Here is a 27767-nt window from a genome sequence, read left to right as displayed (position 1 = left end):
CAAAGGGGTTAATTGAACTTGCAGGGTCAGAATTTTAACTTCCATAGATTTATACCTGGAAGAATTTAGTTATGAATTATGTTTTGGGGCTTTAATAGGACAATTTAGAGGGCCAGTGTAATGAAAAATTTTTGTTCTTGGGATATTAAATTGAGGTTTACCACAATATTTGATATTTCAAAGAACTTTCAGATTTTTCTTGACTACATTCAAAGGAATGGATCTTGCATTGCAACTCATATATATGTGTCCATGTGTCTCTTGCTTTAAATCTGAAATTCTGTTTGTTTTCTGTTTTATTTCATTCTATCAAAATAAAAAATATTGGTTGAAATTGACTAATTGATTTCATGACTCCCTACCATTTAAATAACACTGTCCTAGAATTTGGTTTTTCAGGTATTTTCTTAATCAGTGTTTATTTTAGTTATTTCTTATATAGTGGTAAATGAGGCTAACTTTTCAGTTAGCTAGACTTCCTTTGTTACTTAAGTATTTTGGGCAAAATAAAATGTCCAGACATGCTATATTTTTGGACCCAATATTGGTTATGTTAGAATTGCCTATTTTGAATATGTGTAAACCTTTAACAAAAAGCATTTATTTAGAAGTATAAATTAGAAATTTTGACATTGATTATGAAAAAGAACTCTATATTTCATTTACTTTTTTCTAACTCTGCAAATGATTCATGTTGATCGCTGTTTCTTTTGGTAGGCTAACATTTTAAGTGCTTTCTCTAGAAAAAAGTAGAGTTTTGTAGTTAATGGTATAGAAGTTATGTAATATATTTAAGAAGATTTGTGCTTATTTGTTGTAGGGTATTTTTTTTTCTAATATAAAATGTATAAATTTTTAAAAATGTAAATCATTTTAATTTTGAGCTTTGGTTGTGGGAAATATGTTCATCCATCATGGTTTATGAGCAATTATCTCCATTTATGCTTTAATAGGATGACTTCAAAGCTGAGCCTTTTCCAAAAGAGGCATTCGCCAGTGCCTAAAAATAAAGGTTTCAGTTGTCTTTGTTTTAATCTAAAATAGAATGCCACTGAAATTAGTAACATGCTGTGTAACGTAACCTCTTCTTGTCAGCATAAGTCTAGTAGAAAGTGCTGGTCCCTATGTGAAAATCAGAGACTTGTTTGACATCAAGGTAAAAAAAAAACAAGCTGGTCATTTCTATCCTGCTAAAGTGCAAATGTCTCATTGTAGCTTACTTCCTTTGTAGTCTTTAATTATGCAGGGTCTGATATTGAGTAGTTAGCTGTTACCTTGGGAACAAGGTTTAAGTAGAGGCAATGTAAGAATACTAGAATATCATCATCTCTCCTCAGTTTTTAAAAAATCTATTTTAAAAATATAGTGATTTTAAAAATAGAAATCAACAGTATTATTGCTGTTTATAACTTGATGTACTGCCCCCCCCCCCGCCCCCCTACTAAAAAGGAATAAGAAAAGACTGCAAGTAGGATGTGGATAACTTTAGCCCTTTTTTTTTTTTTTTTGCTCTTAGCCAGAAAAATAGTTTTTCTGGATATTTAAAAAGACAAAACTTCATTCTGATCTATAGGTTAGTTTATGTCTTAAACATCACCAATTGAAGAACATACCCATTTGGTATCGCAAGGTATGCTTCTTAGCTTGTCTACCTGTAAAATGTATTTCCTTTCCATTTTCACCGTGATGTTCCAATCTAAGTTTTCATCACTTCACTGTGAGATATTGCACTAGCTTTTCAGTATTTTGACTCTCTATTCCCTTTCCTATACTTAATTGCTGCCAGCCCCTGTTGCACCATTACCTTAATCTATTTTACTTTATTTTGAATTTTTAATCACTAACATTATTTTACCTTAAATTATATTGACTATCAAGAATATGTTACTTGTACCATATAGCTAACCTATGCAGGTTTGTGGGATAAAGAAAAACCATTTATCCAGTAAAAGGAAAGCAATAATATTTTCCCATGACCAACAACATTCTTATATAAATCTGTAACACAGCTAGCTCAACACTTTTGCCTTTATTTATTTTTTTATGTTTTTCTCAGATTTTTAACTTGGGTGGGGGTACTATTTGGCTGTTTAAAATGGTATTTCCTTTTCTTTTTAGAAAGTTAGTGTACACTGTTAGAAATGAAAAAGAAATACTATACTGAATTTCTTTACTATTAAAAATTTTCTTACTACTTGAACAGATATGTTTAATTATATTTTCATGTTTTTACTACATATAAATTGTTAAAATATTCTATATGTATAAAATACTGTTGGAGGTGTGTTTGAATGTTTAATTGGTTTCATTTAACAAAGAAGAACATTATAAGATAAAGGCATTAAATATCCACAGTTTCTTTTAAATGGCCATTTTAGCTGTTGTTTGGGAGGTAGAATTATTTACATTCATTTGGCTTTGGAATTTGCATCTTGATATTAACTGTTTCTTTTGCAATTTTTTAAAAAATGGGTCACTCCAGTGATGTTCATGTTGATACTCAGTGTGTTTGTGGTTTTTTATACAATGACTATTTAAAATGAACTGATACAACTTTTGAAAATAAAAGAATAATCAAGAATTCTTTCATTTGTAGTGAGTGACTATCAACCACCCTATCATATTTTGACTTAGACATGATATGGTAAAGAATATTTAGTGATAAGACTGAATTTTAATATTGGCTTTACAAATAAGATGCTTTATAAACCTATTTTTTCTTTTTTAAGCGTTGGTGTCTTTCCAGGGTAGATTTTATATATTATCTTAGAAATGTTACCATTCAGTCACCTAATTTCTATTGATTACTTACTGTATATTTAAAATATATCTTCTTGTTGATGACTTTGAAAGGCTGGTTAAAAACTTTTTTGTACATTAATAATTTTTTTGTGTTAATATCTTTTCTCCTTTTCCTTGTACCTTATCTAAAGATGGCTGCTGATATAATAGTAACTCTAAGTTGGATCCTCCTTGGTATTCATAATGCTTACTGGGTTATTTATTTCGAAATCATGTATCTTAATGTTGGTCAAATTATGTTAAATATGATATTTATAAAATAGTATAATCCTTTACCAAATATGCTATGACTCACATGTTGTGTTATAGTATAGTATTCAATACTGACTGTCCACAGATACAATAACGGTTAGTCACACGTGTACATGGCCTAGTAAAGGAAGAGAGAATGTTACCAACACAGGGGCTCTGAAGAAGGGAGCCTGAGATCCCCATCCAGAAGCTGAGTGTAGCCTCGGCTACAGGGCGATGGGAGGGAATTGTCCAGAGCAGCTCACATGGGAGCTGAGCCTAAGAGAGGAGCACTCTGGAGCTGTGGGGAGGCTTTTATTTGTTGTGTCAGCCAAGGGGAATCAGTGCTATCTGGGCCAAGATTTGGGACAGCTAGGTTAAAAGCAGAGAAGAGAAAAAGAGAAAGATACACCAGTGTTCCAAAGGACTGTTTCCAGCACTTTACGATCTTGTTTTGAACACTATCCTAAACTAATTCCAGAAAGAGTATGTAGCATTTTTTCTCTTGAGATTCGCCACCTGAAAGGTACAGTCACTGAAATAGAAGAGTGCATTTTACGCAAACACACACGGACTTTCCCCTCCTTGCATTTAACTGCTGGGCTTTATTTGTGTGTTTTGTGGTGATCTGTAGGGTCTCTTACCATCTTTGTGTTTATGTGTGGCACTTCACATTCTCACTTAGCAAGTGAAAACTAGAAGGGGGAGCATCAGTGAGTCCGCACAAACTTATCCAAACCACCGTGAAATAGACACAAGACAGACACATCCTTTAGCTGGTATGACTTTGTATTCTAGGGGCAAGATGATGATTTTTGATGATGAGTTTTGGTTCACTTGTTTAATCTTTATTAGTAGTGTTCCATTCTATTCTGAGATTAAAAAAAAAAAAGACAAAAGACTTGTGTTCTTTCCAATTGTCTCATTGATGTGACTATTCAGGGGATTAGAGAAGAATGACACTAGTTTCCACCTGATGATTATTTGTAGGTCATAGTTGTCAACCAAATTCTCAAAGGTTTTCACAGTTCACACGCCCAGAGAAATATTCCTTCAGCATGTCAGTTAATTTAGTCAGGCTTTTGAATTTCTGTCTTTAGATGCTTACCAGTTTGGATTACTGCCTATAGCATGGCCTCTTTTTATACTCTTTCCCACTAGTATCACAGAGCCTATCTTAAACTTTTACCATTTGATTTCTCTGTGTTCGTGTGAAGTGAACACAGAGCTTACATTCACTGTGTGCTTTCCTGTCTTGGGAATTGTTTGAACTGGCAGAGCTCCTGAGTTAGCAGTATATTTATTGGGTTATGGCAAGATACAGACTCCACTTTTTTCAGTACTGGATCTACATCCAAAGTTAATCGGTTAAAATTTTTTGAAAACACTTGTGGACTGACGTTTGCTTTGAAATTTTGAATCTAAGTCATCTATTTGTAATCCACGGTGTGGTCACTAGAATATCAAATGGACTTATTCTTGTGTAATGAAAAGGAGAGGACCTCTTTCTCTTGTCGTTAGTCAAAGTAAGAAGTAGCGCTTAGTGCAGTGTTGTCATTCTTAGTCACGTGAACTGTTAATGCTTTCTTGACACATTTGTTTAAAGAAAATAGTCTTAAAACATGGCCACCTGCTTTACAATGTGGTGGTAAAAATCTTTAGACGACACATGACTTGCATTGAATTAACCCTATTAATGAGGCTTCAGAGTTATTCAAGGAAAAGGACACAGCTTTGTGGCAAGGTGCCAAACACATGCCAGTCCGAATAAAATGCATGCTTTTTTGTTACTTTTCCCCTTTCCCACTCTGAGCATCATCAAGTCATTCTACTCTCGGTTGGGATGGGAAAGAGGAATCTGACAATAGTGAGGAGAGGGCTTGTATAGAGTGGTTTTATTCCTGGATAGACATTCTGTACACAATCAGAATAAACATATACGTACATACACACACACGGTGAAAAGCCAGATGAAGGGCGCGCACTGGTCTCCAGGTTTAACTTGCCTGTTTTAACGATGAAAATGAAGCCATATACTGGTTATGCCGACAAGTTTTAGAGCATGCCGTTTTTTTAGTATTAGATTTCTCTCATAATGCATTTTCTGTTACCAAATATGATTAATGTGCTATGTAGGGTTAACTGTGCTCTTTCTCCAAAGACATCAAATGGGAGGCAGCATGTAGAAGCTAAATTATTCGGAGAGGAGTCAGTGATTGATTTAAATATAAAAGGATTAATTGGTCCCTGAACCAGACTATTAAACTGTACTGTGATCTTGACTGAAAGTGGAAGAATTACAAGTGCATTGCGTAGAATAAATTAATACATTTTCATGGCTTTAATCCTTTTTTTCTGTATTGCTTATTGTGGTTTTATGTACTGCACTCTATTGTATGCTTAATTGCTGCAGAGGGGATTCTGTGTATAATGGGATAGAGGGGTAGAACCATGCATTGAGTTTGGATGGTAGTTCTTCCCAGGGTAGCTGAAAATATCTCCAGAAAAGGAATATTTCTGGAAGCTCTTACTAGCAATGACCCCAGGCAGAGAATTTAAGTATTACTGAGTAAGAAATTTAAAAGTTTACATTCTGCGAGTATCATTCAAGATGAACATCAGCTAACAGTGGGTAAATACCGTCCTTTATCTGTAGAAGAATTTAATTGAGATTTCAACTCTTGAGGGTATATAGTGTAGTGGGAAAATTTTCTTCTTTTATAACTATTTCTATTCAAACAATATTGACTTTTCTCATTCCAACTCACAGACTGATACTTCAGTCTGACAAGATGATTCTCTTGAAGGCTATCAGCCTGTCTCCTTTCCAGGGAGAATAAATTCATGTTTATTCACCTCTGTTATATTGCTGCTTTTATAAATAGATGTTTATATAAAAGTTCTGCTTTCAAATAGTAATCTTAGTAATAAAGGGAGAACAGAAAAGTTTGGCTCAGTGGACTGATTTAGAATTCATGTGTGCATGGCTTTACTAGCAGTATACATTTCAAGTTTCAGAATGATGTCTTCAAGACACTTCTTTTTACCCTGTTTCGAAATGTCTCTCCCTTTTAATTCAATGTGCTTTGTCTTTCAGTATTCTGTCTGCTTCTGAGTAATCATTCTGTGTGAGTTATTTTAAAAGAGGCATAGTTTATCTAAGAATTGAGATATAGGATCATTAGAATCTCAGAATCGAAGGCACCTTTAAAAGCCATCCTGTCCCTTACCCCTTTCAGTACACTTGAGTTTTCTCCACCACACCTTTAGGGATAGCAAATAAATTACCTTTCTTGTAAGCCCTTTTTTTTTTTCTTTAAACAACCTGGTTAGAAAGTCTTTATTTTGAATTGAAATCTATTTTTCTGTGGTACATATGTCAGTGACACTTGACTGGTGTATCTAAGATCTCTGGACACCTGATGTGCATGGCTCTGGTGTACCATGAAATGTTAACCAGTATGTTATTATATATTGATCAGTGTGTACAGTTGGTATTCGCCACAGTTGAGGATAGTGTGTGCTATTCCAACAATGACTGTAAAAATACTATGCCGAGCAAAATAGGTTTCATGGCATGGTGTACTTGAGTGTAACTTGTGCACAAAAGATTGTTTGTCTCTTCCCTAAATTGTCTCATCTAATGGTTAACTGTCTGCACTTCAGTTGTCACGTTGAGTGGTTTTTAAGTTCTTTTGCTGTTCTCTTGAATGTGTTCCAGTTTGCTTAATATCCTTTTTTAAGTGTGGCTCTGCTGTTAAACTGAACACTCTAAGCACTCTCTGATGAGCATAGAGCTGGAGCAGAATAGGTAGCTAGCTCCCTTGTTCTTAACTGGCGCGTTTTAACATTTTCCACTGCAGCCTATCTGATGCACAGGGCAGGTGCTCGTCAATAGTAGAGGCTCCTCACTAGGCCTGTGGTTTTTAAGGGAGGTAGGCTTGTCTTATTTGAAAAGCAGCCTCCCATGGGCATTCCAGTTAACCATCCGCTTCCCAACGCTGATGTTCTGCGTATTCTATATCCGGTTCTATTGTTGCATCTTGTGATTGCTGTAGCTTCTTTTGCCAATCACATTTAAATGCTCCCTATTAGTTAAAACACTCTCCAGTTGTTCTTTGAAAGTCCTAAACTTAAACCAGCTATAGTTGAATTTTGGGCTAACTCCATCTGCATTTTTTGAAAAATTTATACCAGTTAGATGTTGTTTTATTTAAGCAGTTGGTAAAAATCTAATAATAATAATAATAAGTATCTTCTTGATACTTTCTTGTGGGTGTAGTCTTTCTAGCTGTTTAAAGTAATAGCATTTAGCTTTCATTAGAAAAAAAAGTGGAGCTATCATGAAATGATAGTTACAGTAAATGTTTATTCAGATATCTCATTAAGTATGTGTTGTTCATTTACTATAGGCCTCCTTAGAAATTTGGTTTTAGAAATTCCAGTTTGCAGATTCTTTGCAGGATTCCATTTTGACTCTTTCTTAATCTTGGAATGGCCTGATTTTCATCAGATCAAATTATAAGTTAGAAGTTATATGGCAGTTCGCTTATGTTCCCAAGTTGATTTCTTTCCTAATTGTTTTTAAATATTAACTAATTGCTTCTAAATATTATTGAATCAGGACAGAATGATCTCACGCCCCCTTTTAAAAAAACTCATTAGTATTTCATTCACTAAATTTAGGAAGTAAAGGATAACATGAAAATTTGTTAGACTTTTTTTTTTTTTCAGGGAAATTGAGAGACTGATTTTGTTAAAATAACTGCCCTAATTCAATGCAGAGAACTACCCTGAGTGTCTATTGATGGAAATGGAAAATAATTATTGAATAAATGGATTTAAGAAGTAATGAATCTGTGCTTTGATTATTGGATGGGTGACTTAAAGGTAATCTCCAAAAATGTAGGGGAAATGGTACCTTATATTAACACTTAAAAACAGGCTACTTTTAGTGTTTTAACATTTCTTTTATGTATTTCTTTAAAGTATGTGTATTGTTTAAAATATGTATTTTGTGTAAATTATTACAAATATAAATGCAAGAGGCTAATGTATTAGTTTCCCATTGCTGCTATAACAAATCACTACAAAGTCGGTGGTGATTTATTATGTTACACATTTATTATCTTGCAGTTCTGGAAATCAGAAGTCTCAAACAGGCCTCACCATGCTAAAATCAGGATGTTGGCAGCATTGCATTTCTTTGTGGATACTCTAGGGCAGACTCGGATTCTTTGCCTTTTCCAGCTTCTGGAGGCTGCCCACATTCCTTGGCTCGCAGACCTTTTCTGTTTTCAAGCCAGCAATGGCCAGTTGAGTCTCACATTGTATTGCTCTGGCACTGACTCTTTCGCTTCCTCTTCCATATTTAAAGACTCTGTTAATCTTAGGCCCACTGGATAATCCATTATAAAAATAATCCCTATATTAAGGTCAGTTGATTAGTAGCCTTAATCCATCTACAACCTAATTCCCCCATAACTAAGTCGAATAACATATTCCCAAATTCTGGGGATTAAGACATGGGCATCTTTGGGAAACCATTATTCTGTTTATTACAGATAATAGGTACTCATGCTTTTACAACTTAGATTTAGTCCCCAATTTTTATAATCTGAAAATGTTAACATTTTGCTGTATTTCAGTTTGCACATTTATATAATTTTTTTGATGTTTAATATACAGTCCAAAAAGTACATAAAAGCATATATAGCTCAATGAATTTCCCCAAATTGAGCACAATTACATACCTTCTCCAAGCTCTGAGACACGGACATCTCCTAAGTATCTCACCCACACCTCTTTCCTTACCTGTGTGTCCACCTTCCTTCATGGCATCTGTGTTTACATGTCTTGTCAGCTCTAATGTTAAAATACATCTCGAATCCACGCCCCCTTCACCTCCACTGCTACCAGCCCGCTCTAAGCCATGCCCTTCTCTTACTTGGGCCGCCAGAATCCCCTCCCAGCTGTTCTCCTTGCTTAACTCCTTCATAATGAATAGAGTAAAGTAATCCTTTCAAAATATAAATGAGACCATGGTAATTCTTTTGCTTATGATCCTACAGGGTTATCAGTGTGTTTGAAATAAAATTCAAGCCCCATCCCATTGTTGAAATGCTTGCATGATCTAACCCCCTCTCACCTCTTTGACTTCATTTTGTACCTGTCTCCTTCCTGTTTATAAGCTTCAAACATAGTGTTTCCCAAGCACATTAAACCTTTTCCCATATGTCTGGCCTTCGTATGTTCTCTCTGCCTAAACCCCTTACATCTCACAGGGTGGGGCTGACTTCTCCTTTTCCCTCCTTCCCCACCCGTCACTGCCTCACATCTGACGTGTCATCTCTTTGCCCCGCTCCCCTTCATTGCTACTCTCAAACATACCATCTTGTTTTCTTCATAGCTTCCCACTGCCGCCACCCCCCCCCCCCATAAATTATCTTTTAGAAAACTTTTAAGCTGTCTGATTGCCACAGCAGAATGTAAGCTCTGCGACAGACAATCAGGACTCTGTGGGTCTTCTTCACTGTGGTACATCTGGCGTTTAGCGCAGTGCTTGTGTGTTTCTTGAATGAACAAATGAACCGAAGGTTGCCTAAGCTACTGATTCACATAATGAAAGGAGAGTATGTCAGAATCTTTTAGTCTCTAAACTTTTTGCAAATTGGTGCTCTTGAAAAGAAATTGAACAGCCATAATTTTAAGCATTCATATTTTTTGATAGTGACCATATGCTGATTATATGTGATTGTCTTTAAATAATATCTACATAGCTACCTAATGCATTAGAATAGTTCGAGAAGTAGGTATCTTGGGTATGCACTGACATTTTCAGTGCTGCATCATCTGAGGACCTTGTGTTTTCTTTTTGTCCATTTAATGAGATGCTGCCACCTCTATAGTGAATATTCTTCAGATTTATAGCACCCAATGACTTTCCGTTAGTTCCAATATCTCCATTTTCTTTTATATCCTCCCAGTTGAATACCATATTCCCAGGAGAAACTGCTTTTAAGAATCAAAGTTAATTCTGTTAAGAGTTTATATAACATACTGCAAAACGTAGCTATCTTTAAGTTCATAATTTTAAGAAGTATAGAATGAAAAGTATAGAAGCATCATGTTTATTTTTCTGTGGTTTTTAGCCATAGGATTTATTTCATGTTAGGAATAAGGGAGTTAAGATCACAAGCAGTGCTGATGTTTAAAGGCTGCACTGTGTTTTGTTTAAACAAAAAGAAAACCTAGCTCCTGGTGTAGGCTTGTGGCATGGGAAGAGTATGGAAGATGAATACTTGCTGATAACAGCATTCTACCAAATAAGTGTCAGCTCCAATTTTATTTTCCTTTTGCTGGGAAAACTGTGACCTCCTTTGAGTAGTGGTGAGTGAAACATTTTGCAACAGTGCTGAATATAAAAGGCCTGCTCTCTGGTAGGCTAATGCCAAATGGTGGAAAGCCTTTAAAGAACTCGCCAAGCCACACTGAGCGTCAGCTGCTAGATCTTAAATAGAGCTATATATAAAGGTAGGCTTTTTTTCCTGCTTGTTTATTGTAGGCAGTGTCTTTTAAAAATATTGCTAGAACCATTCCTGTGAGTAGGGCCAAAATAATTGTATGATGTTGTACTATTTAATTTATGTATCAGCTTCCATTAAATACATATTATAACGTAACACTATAACACTATCAGTTCCTTAAATAGAATTGGTGTATAGGAGATAAGAAAATCTAAGTATGGATCCTCCCGTCTTTCTCCTGTCTCATCTCATTCTAGAAGTAAGTACAGAAGTTTACATATAATAAATATATTGAGACAAAAAAAATAAGAGTTTGATACGTATTCATGATGGAAAGCACAGTAGCGGAATGTGCAGAAATCACACTCTATGAGAGCAAATGCTACAAACAGCACCAGTATTTAACAGATTTCTTTGTTTTGCCATTGTTAGTTTGACCATGTAGGTGAAGTCCTACTTGCTGTTGTTCACCTGATAAATGGCAGCATGTTGGAATTCTCATCTGCTTTATGCTGTTGTGGCAGGTCATCCCCCCGCCACCCCCTTTCCCAAGCTGAGTATGGAAATCTCGGCAGATGTCAGAGGTCTGTCCCTACATTTCTTTTAAGCTGGCAAGAGCTCTACGATGTCTGCCATGGGTATCCCCCTCGGGAGTCTATCACAGTGGTGGGTGCTTGTGTAGAATATAAATATTCATGATTTTAAGATGTACTATACAAATACATTTTGTAATTTGGGAAGACACAGTATTTCAGTTGCGCAGTAAGATGCAATGGAGAAGGGCTAGTTTAGCTCTTAAGCAGAGAGGCAAAAGGATATATAAAGTCTTAGCTATTTTAGTGTCGATTGATTCTTTTTTGTTCTTAGCAATATGTAATTCCTTAGTAGTATTTAATGAGAAAAGTGGTAGAAAAATTTTTGGTTCTCCTTTACCCCCTCCCTCCATTACTGTACCTTACTTTGTTACAGTCTTTTAAAGCAACCCCAAAAAGATGAAAGGTTTTGTTTTATGCTTAAAAAGAAAAAATAAAGAAAAGGAATGCAAGCATGTCTTAAGGTGACCAGTAAAAGTACTTTGGTGGTTATGACTTATCTAACATAAATGTCACTTTAATCTGTATTCTCTGCCAAGCACACTCCCATCGAATTTTCAAAGGGCTGTCCAGAGACTGTGACTAAATAATCTGGCCTAGTTTAGTCACCTCAAGAGAGATTTTAATAAGATGACTTTCCTAAGCCTCCTCAAATTTTGTGAATGTTGGCTTCTGACTTTCAGACCCACTTCACTGACCAGAGCGGCTCTTATGTCTATTTTGGTATCTTGAAAATTATCTTATGTCATTCATACCATAAGAATGGGAACCCTCAAACTCTTCCAGCCTTTGGATCAAGGAAGACTGAGTCAGCCTCCACACTGTCACTTATTTCTAGTGAGAGAGGTACCCAGGGAGAGCTCTTAATAAGTCCTTTAGGCCACTAGGGCACTGTTTTTGCATTAATGCAAGATGTGCTGCTGCTCTGTTACCACTCCAGTGCCGGATTTACTGCCAGGGCACAACTTAGCTTTGAGGATGGAAGGGTAGAAAGGAGCGGTCGTAGAGTTTGCTAATTTGATTTTTCATATACATATGTATATGTGTGTGTAACATGTATATGTCTGTGAAGGAAAGTTGATCACTGAGGCAATTTTGTATTGTAACAATGTAATTGGCAACCCTTTTTTCTTTGAAGGGTGATTATTCATAGAACTGTGATGGTAATTTAACAGTTATAAGTACTGTCATTTTTAAAAAATGTGTCATTAACTTTCCTGGACATTTTCATTACCTTTTTAATCAGGTTTAACTTATAATTTAAAGGGAAGATATATGAAGTAGTGAAAGCATCTTAGAGCTTTATAAAATAATTTAATCAAGTTGTGTTATTTGAATATTTATAACACCATCCTCTTTTTAAAAGGAAGTGAAAGTTAAGGCCCGTTCAATAAGAAAAAGGTCAGTATGCTGATGAGCAAAGGATCTCAGCAGAGTCTGTGAATACTGCCAAAGTAAGTGGTATAGTTTTAAGGAAAGGAAATGATAAAGTAACATTAGCAAAATATTCCCAAACAGGGATCTATAGAATGAGACGAATTACTTCTGGCAAGATATTTGGTTCATGACAACTAGGAAAATTTTAAGATAAGTTCATAACACAGAAAGCATTTAGATAAATTTATCTAAATGTATTCTGCATTATGAATCTGTTATCACAACAATCTTACACCATGAAAAGAACAGGAGTTTATTAATATTCATAATGTATTTTGAAAGCACATTGCATTCTGAAAACTCAATGTAAGAAGTAAAAAAAAATAATTTTTTTTTTTTAAGATTTAGAATTTCGTAAGCGAATACAGTGATTTGGGATACTGGTCTTTGCTGTGTTGCATTTATGCAGGTGCTTTCTTGACTACACAGGGACAACCTACACCAGCCCCTTGTGTTTCCTAAGTAAACAGTTTTAAAAATTGCCCCTTTTCTATCACTGGAAATCACGTACTACCTCCTATTAATAATTAAACTTCTTCCCACCGCAAAAATATTCACTGTGCACATCATCTGTTCTTGCTCATCTTGTATGGAACTGTCTAAAGAGGAGTAATTTAATCTTTGGTTATGACTAAAACTGCATTCATTCATTCTGACTATTTAGTGTTGTGTGTCATGAGCTGTGCTAGGTATTGAGGATGTAGAAGACATTGGGACAGAAGGTTCTTCGTCTTAGGCAGCTGACATGGTGGGGGAAACCATCAAAATAAATAATTGCTAATTATGACAAACATGAAGGAAACAAATTGAGTGACAGAAGCTTGAGACATGAACTAATGTAGTGAGAGATGACTTTGGAAAGATGGACTGAAACCACATTTCTTTCCTTATAGGGATATAATTTTAGCTTTATATATTGGACCACTGAGAATGACAATAAGATGGAATATATTTTTTTAAAATAATAGGAACATTTTTTTTTAGTAGACTTCCCTTCATTCTCATGAGTTCATGTCATTCCTAATATAAACTGATAATTCTTTAATATGGCACAGGGTATAAATCAGTATAAAATATTATAATTATGTGATTTTTAACAAAGATTTAATATTGAAATATAAAAATTTTGAGAGTGTTCTCCAGCTTCATATTTCTATCCGCTTTAAATTCTTAGGGATCTTGTTATACATACCAGTAAGTATAGTTTCATATTAGTATTTTTGTTTCTTTTAAAGTTTTTAGGTACTTTGCTTGACAACTATAAAATACTCAAGGGCTGATTCTGATCTTGTCTATTTCCGTATCCCTAATCTAGCAGTGTCTGGCACAAGATAGATAGTTGTGCTTATTAAATGTTTGTCGATTAAATGAGTTCTTCTGTTAGTCTAGGTGTCAAACAAGAAGTGAGTACTCTTGATAGAGAAGAAACTGGTCTCTTTAGAGAGCAAAAGAAAGCTCTATGGAGAAAGTAGAATGGTGTTGGATTTCGGAAGATGGGATTTGAGGAGAATGAGGGCGCGGGAGAGTGTGTGGAGTGGCAGGAATGTAGGTGGGATATGCGCGAAGTACTAACCATGCCAAACTGGCTGTGTTCGAGGGTTCGTACAGGGATGTGAAAGTGAGCTGTGCCAGAATGCAGAAGGCCCGGACTGATAGGTGGAGAGCTTGAGATATTTCCTCTGGGCGGTGGGGGGCTGTGACATGGGATTGAGCAGTATAGATTTTGATTACCAATGTGTTTTAGAAAGATTGATTTGACCATACTACTTAGGCTGGATAATAGGATAAAAGAACAGAATTCCTTAATGGCATTTACTGAAGAGAATACCCTGCTGATCTATGTGTCTGTTACTTATTCTGTGCCAGTCTCCTTCCTCGTTCAGAGAATATAAACTATTTGGGTCCAAAGAGAGTCACACTGTATTATACCCCATAGCTGTAAGGTAAGTGATATGCTCCAAACAGGCTCCCTCCAGAAGAACAGTTAGCAGGATCATCAGAAATATTCAAGATCAGAAGTAGGTATCCCCTAATATAATCTTGGAATACCGCAAGTTTTACACTTGCGTTTTGCCCTGTCTGATGACTCAGGATTCCAGGCTTATTTCCGAGTCTTCTAGTAAAATGCCAGAAAATTTTAGAGGAAAGATATAAGGCTTTATATCACAAACTTATTAAGTATTAATGCAGCATCAGCTCGCACCAAGCACCATGCTAAGTACCGGGATCCTAAATGATAGGACGTAATTTCTGTTCTCACCAAATTTTGTGAGGTGGACTAGACATAAAAGGTATGAACACTGAAGTGCTTTGACTGAGTTATCCGTACAGAAGTATGAGAACATTCAGCTTATTCTGGGACTTTAAAGATGATTTCTTGGAAAGATGAATAGGAGTCAGATGGAGGATAGGGCTAGTTTATTCTAGACAAAAGAACAGCAGAAACACAAATGTAGACATATGAAACAGCATGCCATGCATAGTGATGAGGGTCCAGTCTTGAAAAAGGCTGGTCAGATGAAGCTAGAGGAGCTGCTCGCAGAGTGAGTGCGCTCTGGTGCTAATACTGAGCATTTCCTTTTTAACATTCTTCTTGCACTGATTACCAGGAGGCAATGAGTTTGTTATGTTTAGCTCTTCAGCACTTAGGTGGTAGAAGAGCTTTCTCTGACACAGTCTGTCTGCATGTGTGTGTGTGAGGGAGATGATTCCTAGTTTAGAGAAATACAAATATGTTGCCTAAAACCGTGATGTCTAGGAAAGCTCCCAGGTGAGGCCAGAGTCCGTTGCTTTGACTGCTCACAAATTGACATTGCCGTCTTTACCCAGGGGTTACTTTGAAACAAAATCTTTTGACTATTTCTTTCTTAGTTCATTTCTGGAAGTAATAGATCTTTGAAGCTTGGAATAGAGTTAGAAACATCTGGTGAAATATTTTGAGATATACTTGCAGCATAGGTGAAATGTAATAAAGCTTCCAGAGAGAGTGTATGCAGGGAGAGAGGAGTAGAGGGAGGGAAGCAGGAGGAGAGGGGAGAGGAGGGAGAGCAGGAGAAGGTGAAAAGAAGGGAGAAGGAGAAGTTGGGGAGAAGAAGGGAAGGGGGACAGGAAACTAAATGATCTTAAACTTGAATAAGCCTATTTGTCATTATATACTTGAAGTAAGAATTAATTTCATATTTTGAAAATAGTTTAATAAATTTCTCTAATGATTCCTTATCAATCATGTTTGTATAGGGCACTTAAAATTACATTCTTGCGAATAACTTCTAGATTTAATATAAGCCCAGTTGTTTATTAGTCATAAAGTATCGTAGCATTTATTTTTATTCATGCACTCTTATTCATGTATTGATTTTTTTAAAAAACAAAACAAGTGGCAAATGCTAAAGCTGTAGTACAAACCCCTATAAAATCCTTAAGGTGGATGTTTTTTAATACTATAATTATACTCTTGTATGTAATTTTTAAAAGGAAAACTCAAATCTCTGAGACAGAGTTACATAACAGACACAGTCACATAGACTCCAAAAACTTCTCCTCCTACCCCATCATTCCTCCTCCCCACTTCTTTTTCTCTCTCTTCTTTTCTCTCCTTTCTCTCTCCTTTCCTCTCGCTCTCTCCCGTTTCTCTTTCATTCTTTTTTCTCTTTTATCCTCCCCCCTGCCCCCGTCTGTCTCATTTCTTTCCCAGTATTTACAGAAAGAACATAATATAGATCGCCTTACAATTTATAAACTGTTCTTAGATCCCCGGCGCCTGTGGTTGGTATACCAGAGATGATGTTAGACAGTGATGAATGCTATGGGGCGGGGGGCGGGGCGTTATTGGGGATAAACCTTGCTGAGGAGGTGGCATTTAAACAAACTTGTAGGAAGTGAGGTGAGAACCCTGTTGATATCTAGGAGGAAGAGAGTTTCAGACAGAGGGAATGGTAAGTTCAGTGGCTCAGAGGAAGAATCGTGATTGGTTTGTTCGGAGAATAGCAAGAAGGCTTATTGGGCTGAAATGGAGAAAGGGAGAGGAGAGAGCAATAGATAATTTGGTCACAAAGGTAACTGGGGCTGGATGTTGGGATTTGCTGCATTTTTGACTACACTTTGTAAGATGGGAAGCCATTGGAGGATTGGTTTCTGAGTTCTCTGATCTGTTTCATTTGCCTTTGTCCTCGCTTCAGTACCACCCTGTCGTAATTACTGTGGTTTAATAATCCGTCTTGATCCTGGAAGGCTAAGTCTCTTGCTTTGTTCTTTTTCAAAACTATATTGGCCATTCTTTGCTCTTCTGTTCTATATAAATTTTGCCATCAGCTTGTTGAAAACCTTATTGGATATTGTTGGGATCGAATTGAATTGAAAGATAATTTGGGGAGAATTATAATCTTTATGATATCAATATCATCCAGGAATATGCCGCATCTTTTAAAAGAGTTGATATTTTGAGTATTCTTCATCCCAACTGTTTTGTAAATTTTTCATAGAAGCCTAACATGTCTTTTGTTAGTTTATTTTCTAGGTACTTTTTAGTTTTCATTGCTATTACTAATGGTGTATTTTTTCCCCCATGGTATTTTCTAAAGGGCATGTTGAAACACAGCTGTTGTTGATCTTGTATCTGCCAACCTTACCAACTCTTGTTCTCTCCTATTACTTCCATTAGTCTACCTAATGTCTGCATAGGAAATCTAAGAGATTTCTGTCATCTGCAAATAGTTACCTCTTCCTTTCCAGTTTTTATACCTTTTTTTTACTTTTCTATTGCATCGACTTGGATATCTAGGACAGTGTTGTTACTATTATTTAATATCTTGGCATTTGTGTTCATGAGTAAAATTTTTAGGTGATGACTTTTGTTACAATAACCAATCCAGTTTTGCTGTCAACATTGTACAAGCATAATGAAAAGAGTTGGGAGGCTTTCTCTTGTTTATTGTTTGTTGAAACAATTTGAATAGAGAGATTGATTATTGCTTGAAAGTTTTGTAAAACCTTCTAAGCTGTCATTGAGGTGGGGGGTACATTTCTTAATTATTTTCAAAACATTTTTTAAATCTTCTATTTTATAGAAAATTATTTCATGTGTTTCAGATTTTCTGGCATAAAGTTACTGACAGCATTTTTATCATTAAAACATTCCTACTCTATCTGTGGCCGCTTCCTCTTTCTGGCTCCCGGGATGGTTCGTTTATGCCCCCTCCCCCCGGCACTGGTGTCTTCCTTCCATCCCTTCCCCAGCTCAGTCAGCTTAGTGGTTTGTCTTGTTTAGTCTGCTTGAAAAACAAGTCTTGGTTAATCCTTTCCATTGCTTTTCTTTTTTTCCCCCTACTTTATTACTGTGTTTTTGTCATTATTACCTTTCTGTTTTCATTGAGCTTACTCTTTCTTTGTTTTCTTCCTCCCAACTTTCGATTTGAATACTTATCTCATTCAAGAGTTTCTTTTAGGTATATAAAGATAAAATTTATGCTCCAAGTGCTGTTTTCCCCAGATTGTGACATCGATTACTTTTGTTGTTATTCCATTTTAAATATTTTGTGATTTCCTCTGTAACTCATGATTTATTTAGGGACTGCATGTTTAAGTTTCCAAAGGGATTTTATTTTAACCTTTAAAAAAGAACATGTTGATTTTCAACTAAATTGCACTGTGATAAGAGAATGTATCGTCTGTATGATATCAGTTCTTTAATGTTTAGTTAGGGCTTATCTTGTGTCTTAGTACTCATTCCATTTTTGCACATTTTCCATGTGTTCTTAGAAAGAGAATAGATTGTTTATTTCCGGAAAGCCAACATATATAGTCAAGTTTATGTCATTTTAGTTTTTGTGTGTGTGTTCTTAATAATTGGCTTATTCTATTCAATACTGAAAGAAGTATGTTAAAATCTTAATTAACTGCAGATTTGTCAGTTTCTCCTTATATTTCTGTCAAATTTAAAAATATATTTTTAAGTTATGTTGCATACCATATGGCTGTGTACATACTTGTTTAAGATTGTTTAAATTTCTTGTTGAATTCCTCTGTTTATTACAATGTAATGATGAATCTATGTTTTAAAAATATTTCATTGTTTTATTTTTTATTTCTATACCAGCTTTATTTTTATTCGGGTTTACTTGGCATATCGTTTTCCTGGAGCATGTACAGGGGTAGACATAAAGACTATTCATGAGTGAGAGAGAATGAGTAGGGGGATACCTCTATAGAGAAAAGGAAATATGTCGTCTAAAAGGACTCGGGAAGGGTAAGGCAAGGGTAACTGCAGACATGCGTAAGGTGAAAAAGAGGTTAAAGAAAGAATTACCTGAATCAGACCTGATTTACTAAGTAAAAAGTGGAGAATAAATGGGAGTGGAGAAGGCCTGGAATAATTTGTTAAGTGGAGTGCCCTAAAAGAATAGATGGAGTGAAGCTCCAATTTTAGTTTGTGCGAAATTACAATGTTTTTGATTCTATGTATTCATTTGATAGTACTTCTCGTCTATAGCACATTATGAATGTACTATGAACGCCATGCTAAGAATGGGAATTGGAATTTTTATTCTGCATTCTAAACCAGTGGTCTCCAACCATTTTGGCACCAGGGACCAGTGCTCCTATGAGAATCTAATGCCTGAGGATCTGAGGAGGAGCTGAGGCGGTGATGCTGGTGCTGAGCAGAGACTGCAAATACAGATGAAGTTTTGCTCTCTTGCCACTGCTCACCTCCCACTATGCAGCCCAGTTCCTGACAGGTCACTGACCACTACTAGTTCATGGCCCGGGAGTTGGGGACCCCTGTTCTAAACTACGTGTGTAACTGGGTACAGAGCTGCCTTCCCCCCGAATTGGAAAGGAGTTGAGCTTGATGATCTTTAAATCCCTTTTTGGTTTTCAAATGATGAGAGTACATGAAAAAGATAGATTTGAGTGATTTAAGGTTCAAGTAAAAGTGAACAATCAGCAAGAATAGAACAGGTATGGAACTTGTAATAACTTTTATCTCCTAACTTTTACCTCCTAACTTCATAATAACACTGTCTAACAGTGTATCTGTAATTATTCGTAGGGCCTTTTGTTTTCAGTGTTCTTCGCAAATGTGATCTCATTTTACTTCTATAAAAATATAAGTTGGTAGGGGTAATATTAATCTCCCCTTTTATAGTGAGCTAGCTAGGGAAAGTGCATTAAATTTTAAGTCTAATCAAGTCGTGCCTCTGATGATGGCATTGACAAGCCAGATTTTTTATCTCTATTTTCTCATCTGTAAAATGAGGGAGGTTGGCTTTTGTATCAGACTACCTGAATTTTACTTTTAGTAAGCAGGTTTGTGGATCTGAGAAATATGAGTTATATATCTGGATTTTATCAAGACATTTGACATAATCTTTGTGAGTATCCTTTGTAGACACGGGATAGTAAATGGCTGGCAGCACTCTGGCGAATTCGTAACTTGGGAATTATCTGATAAGATGACACAGGATTCTATCCTCAGTGTAGTCTTTTTTTTTTTTTTTTTTTTTACTAGTTTTTGGAATGACATGGATAAAGATATTGATGGCTTGCTGATCAAATAGCCAGTATGTTGGATAACAGAATCAGAATCAAAGATGATCTCAGCAGGCTTCAACTAAGAGCCAGAAATGACAAGATGAAGCACCATGATTCCTCTGGTGCCTTCCTCTATTGGGCCACCAAGCTCACTGCGCGTGGATAGGATGGAGGGCTTCTTTCAGATCTTGCCTCCATTACTTTCTGTGTGACATATGGCCCCACATTCAAAGAGTATAAAAGACTATTGTGAATTCTCTCTTTCTTCCCTGTTCTTCATGGCATTTCATTCCCCAAAGGCAACCAAGATTATTAGGTTTTTAAAAGTATATCCTTCCAGAGAAATTTTATGCTAGTGTAAGCAAATCGTGTGTGCATGTTTTACCCTGGTCACCCCTCCCCCCTTTTTTCTAACAAATGGGAGTATATTATTCACAATGTTTTTTTTTTTAACTTTGAGGGGTTTTTTTATAAATATTTTTGAGTTTATGTTGGAAGTTTTTCCTGTATCAATAAGATCATTTTCATTTAAGTGGTTGCACAGTATTAATTTGTAAGGATATATCATAGTTTAGTTAACTGGTCCTTTACTGATGGGCATTTTTCAGTCTTTAACTTTTACAAGCAGTGCTGTAATAGTTAACGTACAATATTTTTTTTCTTTAGAATAAAGTCCTAGAAATGGTATTGCTGGGTCAAAAGGGAATTCTACTTTCCAGTGTCAGTATTGTCATCTTTGCCTTCTTGTTTCACATAATCTTAGAAAAAAATAGAATTGGATAGCTAGAAAGAGATTTAGGTTCTAGGAGTGTGATCCTTGGGGGGTGAGGAGTAGCCAGAGTAGCGGCAGCAGCACTTTGGCACTTGATACAAATGCAGATTTGTGGGGCACACCCCAGATCTCCTGAATCAGGACTTCTGGGGGGGGAGGGGAAGCAATTTGTGCCAGCAACTGATTTTACCTGTGAGGAAACTATAAATAGAAAAGTGAAGTAACTTACCAAAAATGATATAGTTATCGGTGGCCTCTGTTATATTTCCGCTGTTACTTGTTATTTTTTTATGTTGTTTTAGTTTAAAAATGCATTTTGTTTTGAAAGTTGTCAATATTAAAAAATAGGTCATTGATTTAATTTCTTCCTTTTTCATTTGGACGACTTTTCTATGTCTTCTGGGACATAGCAAATTCAAATGAATACTATGTTAAAGTTTTCATCATGATTCTTTAGATTCAACTAACTTTTTAAAATCAGACCTTAAATTGGCTCCCTGTTATTTTTCACATACAAGTCTCTTTGTTGTCTCAAGAGATGACCTCTGACTCTTTTTCAAACTTCTTTCCCATCTTGTCACACCATTCTTCCCTTTAGAGTTTCCAGATGATATCCTGCTCTTCACTGCATCTACTGCTTGCCTCATGCTGTCACTCTTACCTTTCCAGTGTACTCCTGAAACCCTATTTTCATTTGTTCTTCTCTTCTTGAAGCACTTGGATCTTCCATATTGAACAAATCAGAACACCTTAGCCTTCCTATAGGTTTTTATCATTATTTCTTTTTCTGTATTTGTGCCTGACTTTAATTTACCGATGTGCATTTATATCACTTTTTTAGCTTATGCACTCCTTGAGGGCAAGGACCATGTTTTTTATTCAGTGTCACTGAAGGCTTCTTGCGCCATTCTTTGCATTTACTAATTGATGGATAAATATCGATTGCATTTGTTCTCATACACGGTTGGGAGTCAGTGGAAAAGAGAACATATTCTGTGCTACCCTCAATATCTGTAACTAACCAGTTGTTTTATAAATATGCTATTTACTACATTGGATAGTAGGCATGAATAGGATAACTCAGCACAATCCCCTTCACTGAAATTTACAGATAATAAATTAACCAGTCCAGAACCAGCAAACCTATATTTTGGCCCTACTATGTGCCAGTAGTAATGTTTGTTGAAGGTGGTATGTTTCTAGTGTCATTTTCATAATTAAAGCACAGTGCATTTAGACTGTTGACACTTCTTTATACCTGTATGCATTATTTCCTCTTTTTGAACTTGAAACTTAAAAGTCCGGTATCAAGAGGATGCTAAACTTTTAAAAGTTCCTACAAAATTTTAGTTACTATCTTAAGTTTATTGTGTTGTGCTAAATATCCAAATACCAATACTGGGTGTGTCCTATTGATGAAACTTCACATTCTAGTAAAACAAAATTTCTTATGTTATCTAAGAATAGATATGTTTCACTATGCGATAGAGTAGAAATTTTATCATTTTTATTTCAACTTTCCATTAAAGCCTTATAATTTTATACTTAAAATTAAATTTTTTCAATGATGGATGCCTGGCCTACAGTGATTTTGGTTCATCAGGCACGTGTTCTTAAGAGCTGTCTTGAGAAATGGAGATGTTATGGCTGGCTAGGGCCAAAGTTATCATCTTTGAAAGAATGTGCCACTGTAGTAATTTTGAAGTTATTTCTCTGTAAGATACATAATTTTTGTCAACTTTTAGCTAATTATGTGAAAATGGAGATGTGTGAAATGCTTTAATAAAACTTTGTGATCAGAAGGAAAATGCAAAAATAAATATAATAAATTACCAGCTAATTTAGACACTTGTATTACCTTAGCAGTTGTATGTTGTGAATTTACATACAGCAGTGTCTTTAATTATTGTTTTAAAATCAACAGTTTTAACCTTATTATCAGGTTGTAAGCTTGTAAATTTGATGTTATTGTATGTCATACCAAACATAAGCAAAACTGTTTTGTCATTGTCCCTAGAATCAGTTAAAAGCCAGTTCAGATACTAGTCAATGATAAGGTAGAAAAATGTTATTCTTTTTTTTGTCCTTAGGAATTTATAGTCGGCATAGGAGACTTTACGCAAATGAAACAGAAAGCATTCTGCACAATAGCTTTCAAAATTTCACAATGTAACATCACTAATTTTTCAGATTTATCTGGCAGCTTTAATTTAGTTTGCCAACATGTTATTTTTACATTATTTGTCCACAGTCAACTATAAAATTATGCTTTAATAGCATTAGAGGCAAGCTTTGCTGGATGCTTGATAAAATAAAGCTGTATCCCATCTCTAGTTCCTGTATGTAGCATTCATTTTTTACCAAAATATAAGAGTTGAGCTTCTCATTGTTTCTTTTTTAGTGAGCATTTGTCCTGTGCTTTCACATTCTTTCTTCATGGGGAAAGTAATGTATGCACAAGTGTGGAGATTGCCCAACACCAGCCAATTTATTTGATCAATGAGGAGCATATACACATGGCTCAGTCTTCACCTGCACCATTTCAAGGTAAGTGAACAGTGATGCCGCTGCTCTCCACCCTTCCCCCATTAAGTGGATAACCACTTTCCCCAGTAAGATTTTGCAGAATGAGATGTTATATAAAATGGATATTTTAAAGGTAATCATAAGGGTCAATTTCTGAAGAAGAAAGGAAAGACCACCTTATCACACACACGTAAAAATAATAGCTTGCTGGGTTTTTTGCTGAAAGCTTATCACATATACATGTGATCTTATGTGAAGCTGTATTGAGGAATAAAGTGTAGAGAATTTCCTTCAGAACAGAAGATCAACAAGTATTTAAAAAATATATTCCAAAGAGTAATTGACAGATCTTATAAATGAAAAGTTTTCCTTGTTTTCTTTGTTCCATAGTTTCAGAAATATAATGACTTACAGATAATTACCATTAGACTTAGTATTTGAAATTTCAACCAAAATTAAATTTTTAGAATTGTGTAATATGTATTTCTTCAGTGATGTTGATATCTTCATTATTTTCTTTATAGACTACATTGGTTGTAGGCATTTGATTGTAATTTAACTTACATTTATTTGTATTTTTATTCTCAGCTTATCACCAACACATTACCAAAATAACTCCTTGTTCCTTTTCTCTGTGCATTTTATATCTTTGGTTTTGTCTTTGGAATTTAGAATTTTTTATCAATAACTTTTTTAATGTTATGATATTAGATTGAACCATATGGAAAAACCTTTTTTGGTTCAGTCTAATTTATCATTACTAGAGATGTCTGATAGAAGTCGTCTTGGTATAGCACACACTGTAATTTAAAAAAAAATTACAGTGTGTGCTATATTTTAACAGGCTTTACTAAAGTATTTTTATTGACATAACAGCCTGTCATGAGTGTTTAGCCTCTGTAATATTTATGATCGCTTTTTGCTTTTCATCTGATTTAATTTTGGAATCATCTGATTTAATTTGATGAAAGCATCTGTTTCTTGCCCTAAAGATAATTAAGTCTTTTTTAAAAATGTTAAAAAGAACATTGAATCTTCATTTAACTGCGTCCTAATTATTACCTACTTTTGCCCCTACCTTCCATTTGCAACACATTTTAAGCTATGTACTTTGTTATTCTGTAATTTTGAGTGTTTTATGTATGAACTACTATATAAAACAACCCAATTCTCGAACCGTACACTTGAGAGTTGTGCAGTATGTGCATATTATGGATTGTCAGAATTATTTAAATACTGTTTCCTTGACTGTGAAGCTGCTGAGGACCATCTGACTTCATTCTAGACTTTCTACCTCAAAATAAAAGCAGTTATTTATGATAACAGAAGGAATTACCAGTTATGAAGAAAGGTAACTAACCTAAGCTGGTAAAGATAATATTAGCCATATCAGGTCCCTATAGACCACCTGATTTAAATCTTACTCATTTGTTTCTAATGCCTCAAACCAAAGAATTTTGTTGGACATTATCCTATTTATTTCCCGTGACTGATGAGAAGGAGATACATTCTTAGGGCAGGTGCTGGATTATATAGTGAATATAACCATATTGATGTGGGAATTTCCTAGAAGTGTTAACACAGGAAAATTGCCCTTGATAACTGTGTTGGTTGGAGTCAGGAATTTTATCCCATTTGGATTAGTAAGGAACAGCAGTAAAGCACCAAGAATATGTGGTGTTTACAGCTATCTCTGTCTTAATTGATGTGCTGTATCACCCAGCTGTAAAAATAAAATTAAAATAAAGCCATCGAAAGGAAGACATCCCATTTAATAGCTATGCTGAGATTTTTAAAAATTGGGATTAGGAAAAAGTGACCTTTATCTCCAGAAAAGTGTTACTGGGAAGGTTGAAATACTCACCCCGAGGCTAAGAGCTGGCTGGGTTACTCTCAATACCGTATTAACTACATTTTTGTGTCTAGCTCAGTGAAAATGACATCAAGGTCAAATACTGAAAGAGAAAGATAGAAGGACTTGAAGTTCTTTAGTAAAATAAATTTTATTTAGAGTTGTTTCATTAGCAGACCTCTAAAACAGTCATAACTGAAATTGAAGCTAAGCATATGTTTCAGACTTTATAAATTAGGACTTTTCTGCTATTTGAAGTTTTATTTCTATATTACTTCTTAATTACCACAGATTTTAAGAATTATCAGGAACTATAGGAAGAGTATTCAAGTTCTAGGCAGGTTTTGGGGTTGTATGTATGGAATAGTTTTCTTCTGTTACAAAGATTTGGTGCTCACATGGTATAAGCTTGTTATCAAACAGATGGTATATGCTTTAATATGTAGTTAATATACTTTGTGTTGACATAGCTGTCTCCCCCATTTTACTTCCTTCAAAAACTGATGTGAGTTGAGAGGCATATAAATAAGTACTAAAATGAGAATCTTCTAAAAAAAAATCACACTTTAAAAGGAGTTAGGAAATAAAGAGCAATAAACATTAAATGATGCTATGCCTTGACCTTAAATTATCACATATGTAGCATTACACCTAAGTAGGAATTATTACTCTGATATGTAACATATGTTTCTCTTCCCTGCCGTAGTACTGGTAAGTCCTTATGGATTAAATGGCACACTAACAGGCCAAGCATACAAGATGTCAGACCCAGCCACTCGTAAGTTGATCGAGGAATGGCAGTATTTCTACCCAATGGTGCTGAAAAAGAAAGAAGAATTGAAAGAAGAGGAGTTGGGATATGATGATGATTTCCCCGTGGCAGTAGAAGTAATCGTTGGTAAGAGAAAGTATTTTGCCCGAAGAACTTTATTCTCTCTTCTTCATCTTCCTTAATTTAAAAAAGATAATCACTCAGAGTCATCAAAAATAATCTCCATAATTTTCTCATTTTTAAAAATTCTCTTGACACAGTGGTATATGCTGAGCAGTTATCTTGCCTGAAGCGCCAATGGTCCCTGTATTTCAAATGCTATTATAATGTTGGAACACATGTTTAAACAGCTATTAACTTAGGAAAGAATGAAACGTATCACTTCGTGGAGTTCCCAGTGAGCACCTCACTGTCACCAGTGAGCTTTGACTCTGACCGTGGAATAATAGAGTTGGCAGTCTAGTGTAAACTTTATCTTCTTGCTCTCTCCTTCCAGGTGGCGTTCGGATGGTTTATCCTTCAGCTTTCGTTTTGATCTCTCAGAATGACATCCCAGTTCCTCAGAGTGTTGTCAGTGCTGGCGGCCATATTACAGTTGGGCAGCAAGGACTTGGTAGCGCAAAAGACCCAAGTAACTGTGGGATGCCTCTCACCCCTCCCACCTCTCCAGAGCAGGCTGTCATAGGTGAGTACAATCCAGGAATGTCCTGGGTAGAGGATATCCCAGAAAATCATGTAGTTCCCTTGCCATGGAACAGGTAGGAAACCTCACACTGAGAAATTCCTGGTGGAAGAGATGGAGGTGGAGTAACATGGGCATTTTACAAAATGGAGAAGGAAAAACTTAAACAATTTAGTTGTTTCTCTTATGTTCTACACACATACCTGCCCCTTTATACACATGCGGGCATGTGCCCATACATGCGGTCGGGAGACAAGATGTAGGCTGCTTTTTTATTTTAAACAAATGGAAAACACTGAATTAGAGAATGGCTAAGGCCTTTGCTCAGTTGACTGTTGCCAGACAGGGACAAGTCTTGTATAGTTGGTTCCTATTAAATGTAAAGTTAGATTAGCTCCCAGGAGCTCTAAGTAAATGCTTTGTCCTATCACTGTCTCTCTACATTAATGATAAGTGTTTTTACATGTGAAAACTTGACAGTTTCCCTTCATGGGAAAATTCGGAAATTGTTTAAATTTGGAGAATTTTGCCTTCTTTGTTGAATAGTACATTTCTTATATTACATTTTGTTATAATTGACTTTGTTTTCATTGGAAAGCTAGTAACTAAGGAAAGGATATTCATCATACTTGAGCTGAAATGAGATTATTTATAGGCATTTAATGTGGGCCATGTTGGCAGGGATGTCAGAGTAAATAAAGTCTTGGCGCCTAACATTTGAAAATAGACCCTCAAGCATGATACACACGTACATAGTGATTTTCATGAGGATTAGATAAGACAGTATTTTAAAGTTTCTAGCATAGCGCTTGGTACATAGTGGACATTCAGTAAATATTCATGATTAAGCAATATATTAAGACAAGTATAGACTTTGTGATTGAACACGCCTAATTTTAAAACCTGTCTATAGCTTTTACTAAGTGAATGCCTTATTTAATTCTCATGCTTGTTCCGAACCTCAGTTTCCTTCTTCGTATACTGCATACTTTACATATTAGATAATGTACCTGACAGTGTGTGTGAACAATAAAGCATTATATA

The 27767-nt window shown here is 35.5% G+C and overlaps 1 protein-coding gene across 2 annotated transcripts in view; it reads left to right on the top strand.

Annotated features, from left to right (window-relative positions):
* Window positions 1-27767, top strand: part of MED13L (mediator complex subunit 13L) — a 262391-nt gene that overhangs the window by 181159 nt on the left and 53465 nt on the right. For both annotated transcript variants that reach the window (XM_016145817.2, XM_016145818.2), the window contains exons 5-7: window positions 23293-23438; window positions 25976-26167; window positions 26538-26726. In XM_016145817.2, coding sequence (XP_016001303.2) covers window positions 23293-23438; window positions 25976-26167; window positions 26538-26726 — 527 coding nt within the window. The remainder of the gene's footprint in view (window positions 1-23292; window positions 23439-25975; window positions 26168-26537; window positions 26727-27767) is intronic.

Source organism: Rousettus aegyptiacus, unplaced genomic scaffold, assembly GCF_014176215.1.
Source record: "Rousettus aegyptiacus isolate mRouAeg1 unplaced genomic scaffold, mRouAeg1.p scaffold_m13_p_5, whole genome shotgun sequence".
NCBI lineage: Eukaryota > Metazoa > Chordata > Mammalia > Chiroptera > Pteropodidae > Rousettus > Rousettus aegyptiacus.
This window is presented reverse-complemented; position numbering and strand designations above follow the sequence as displayed.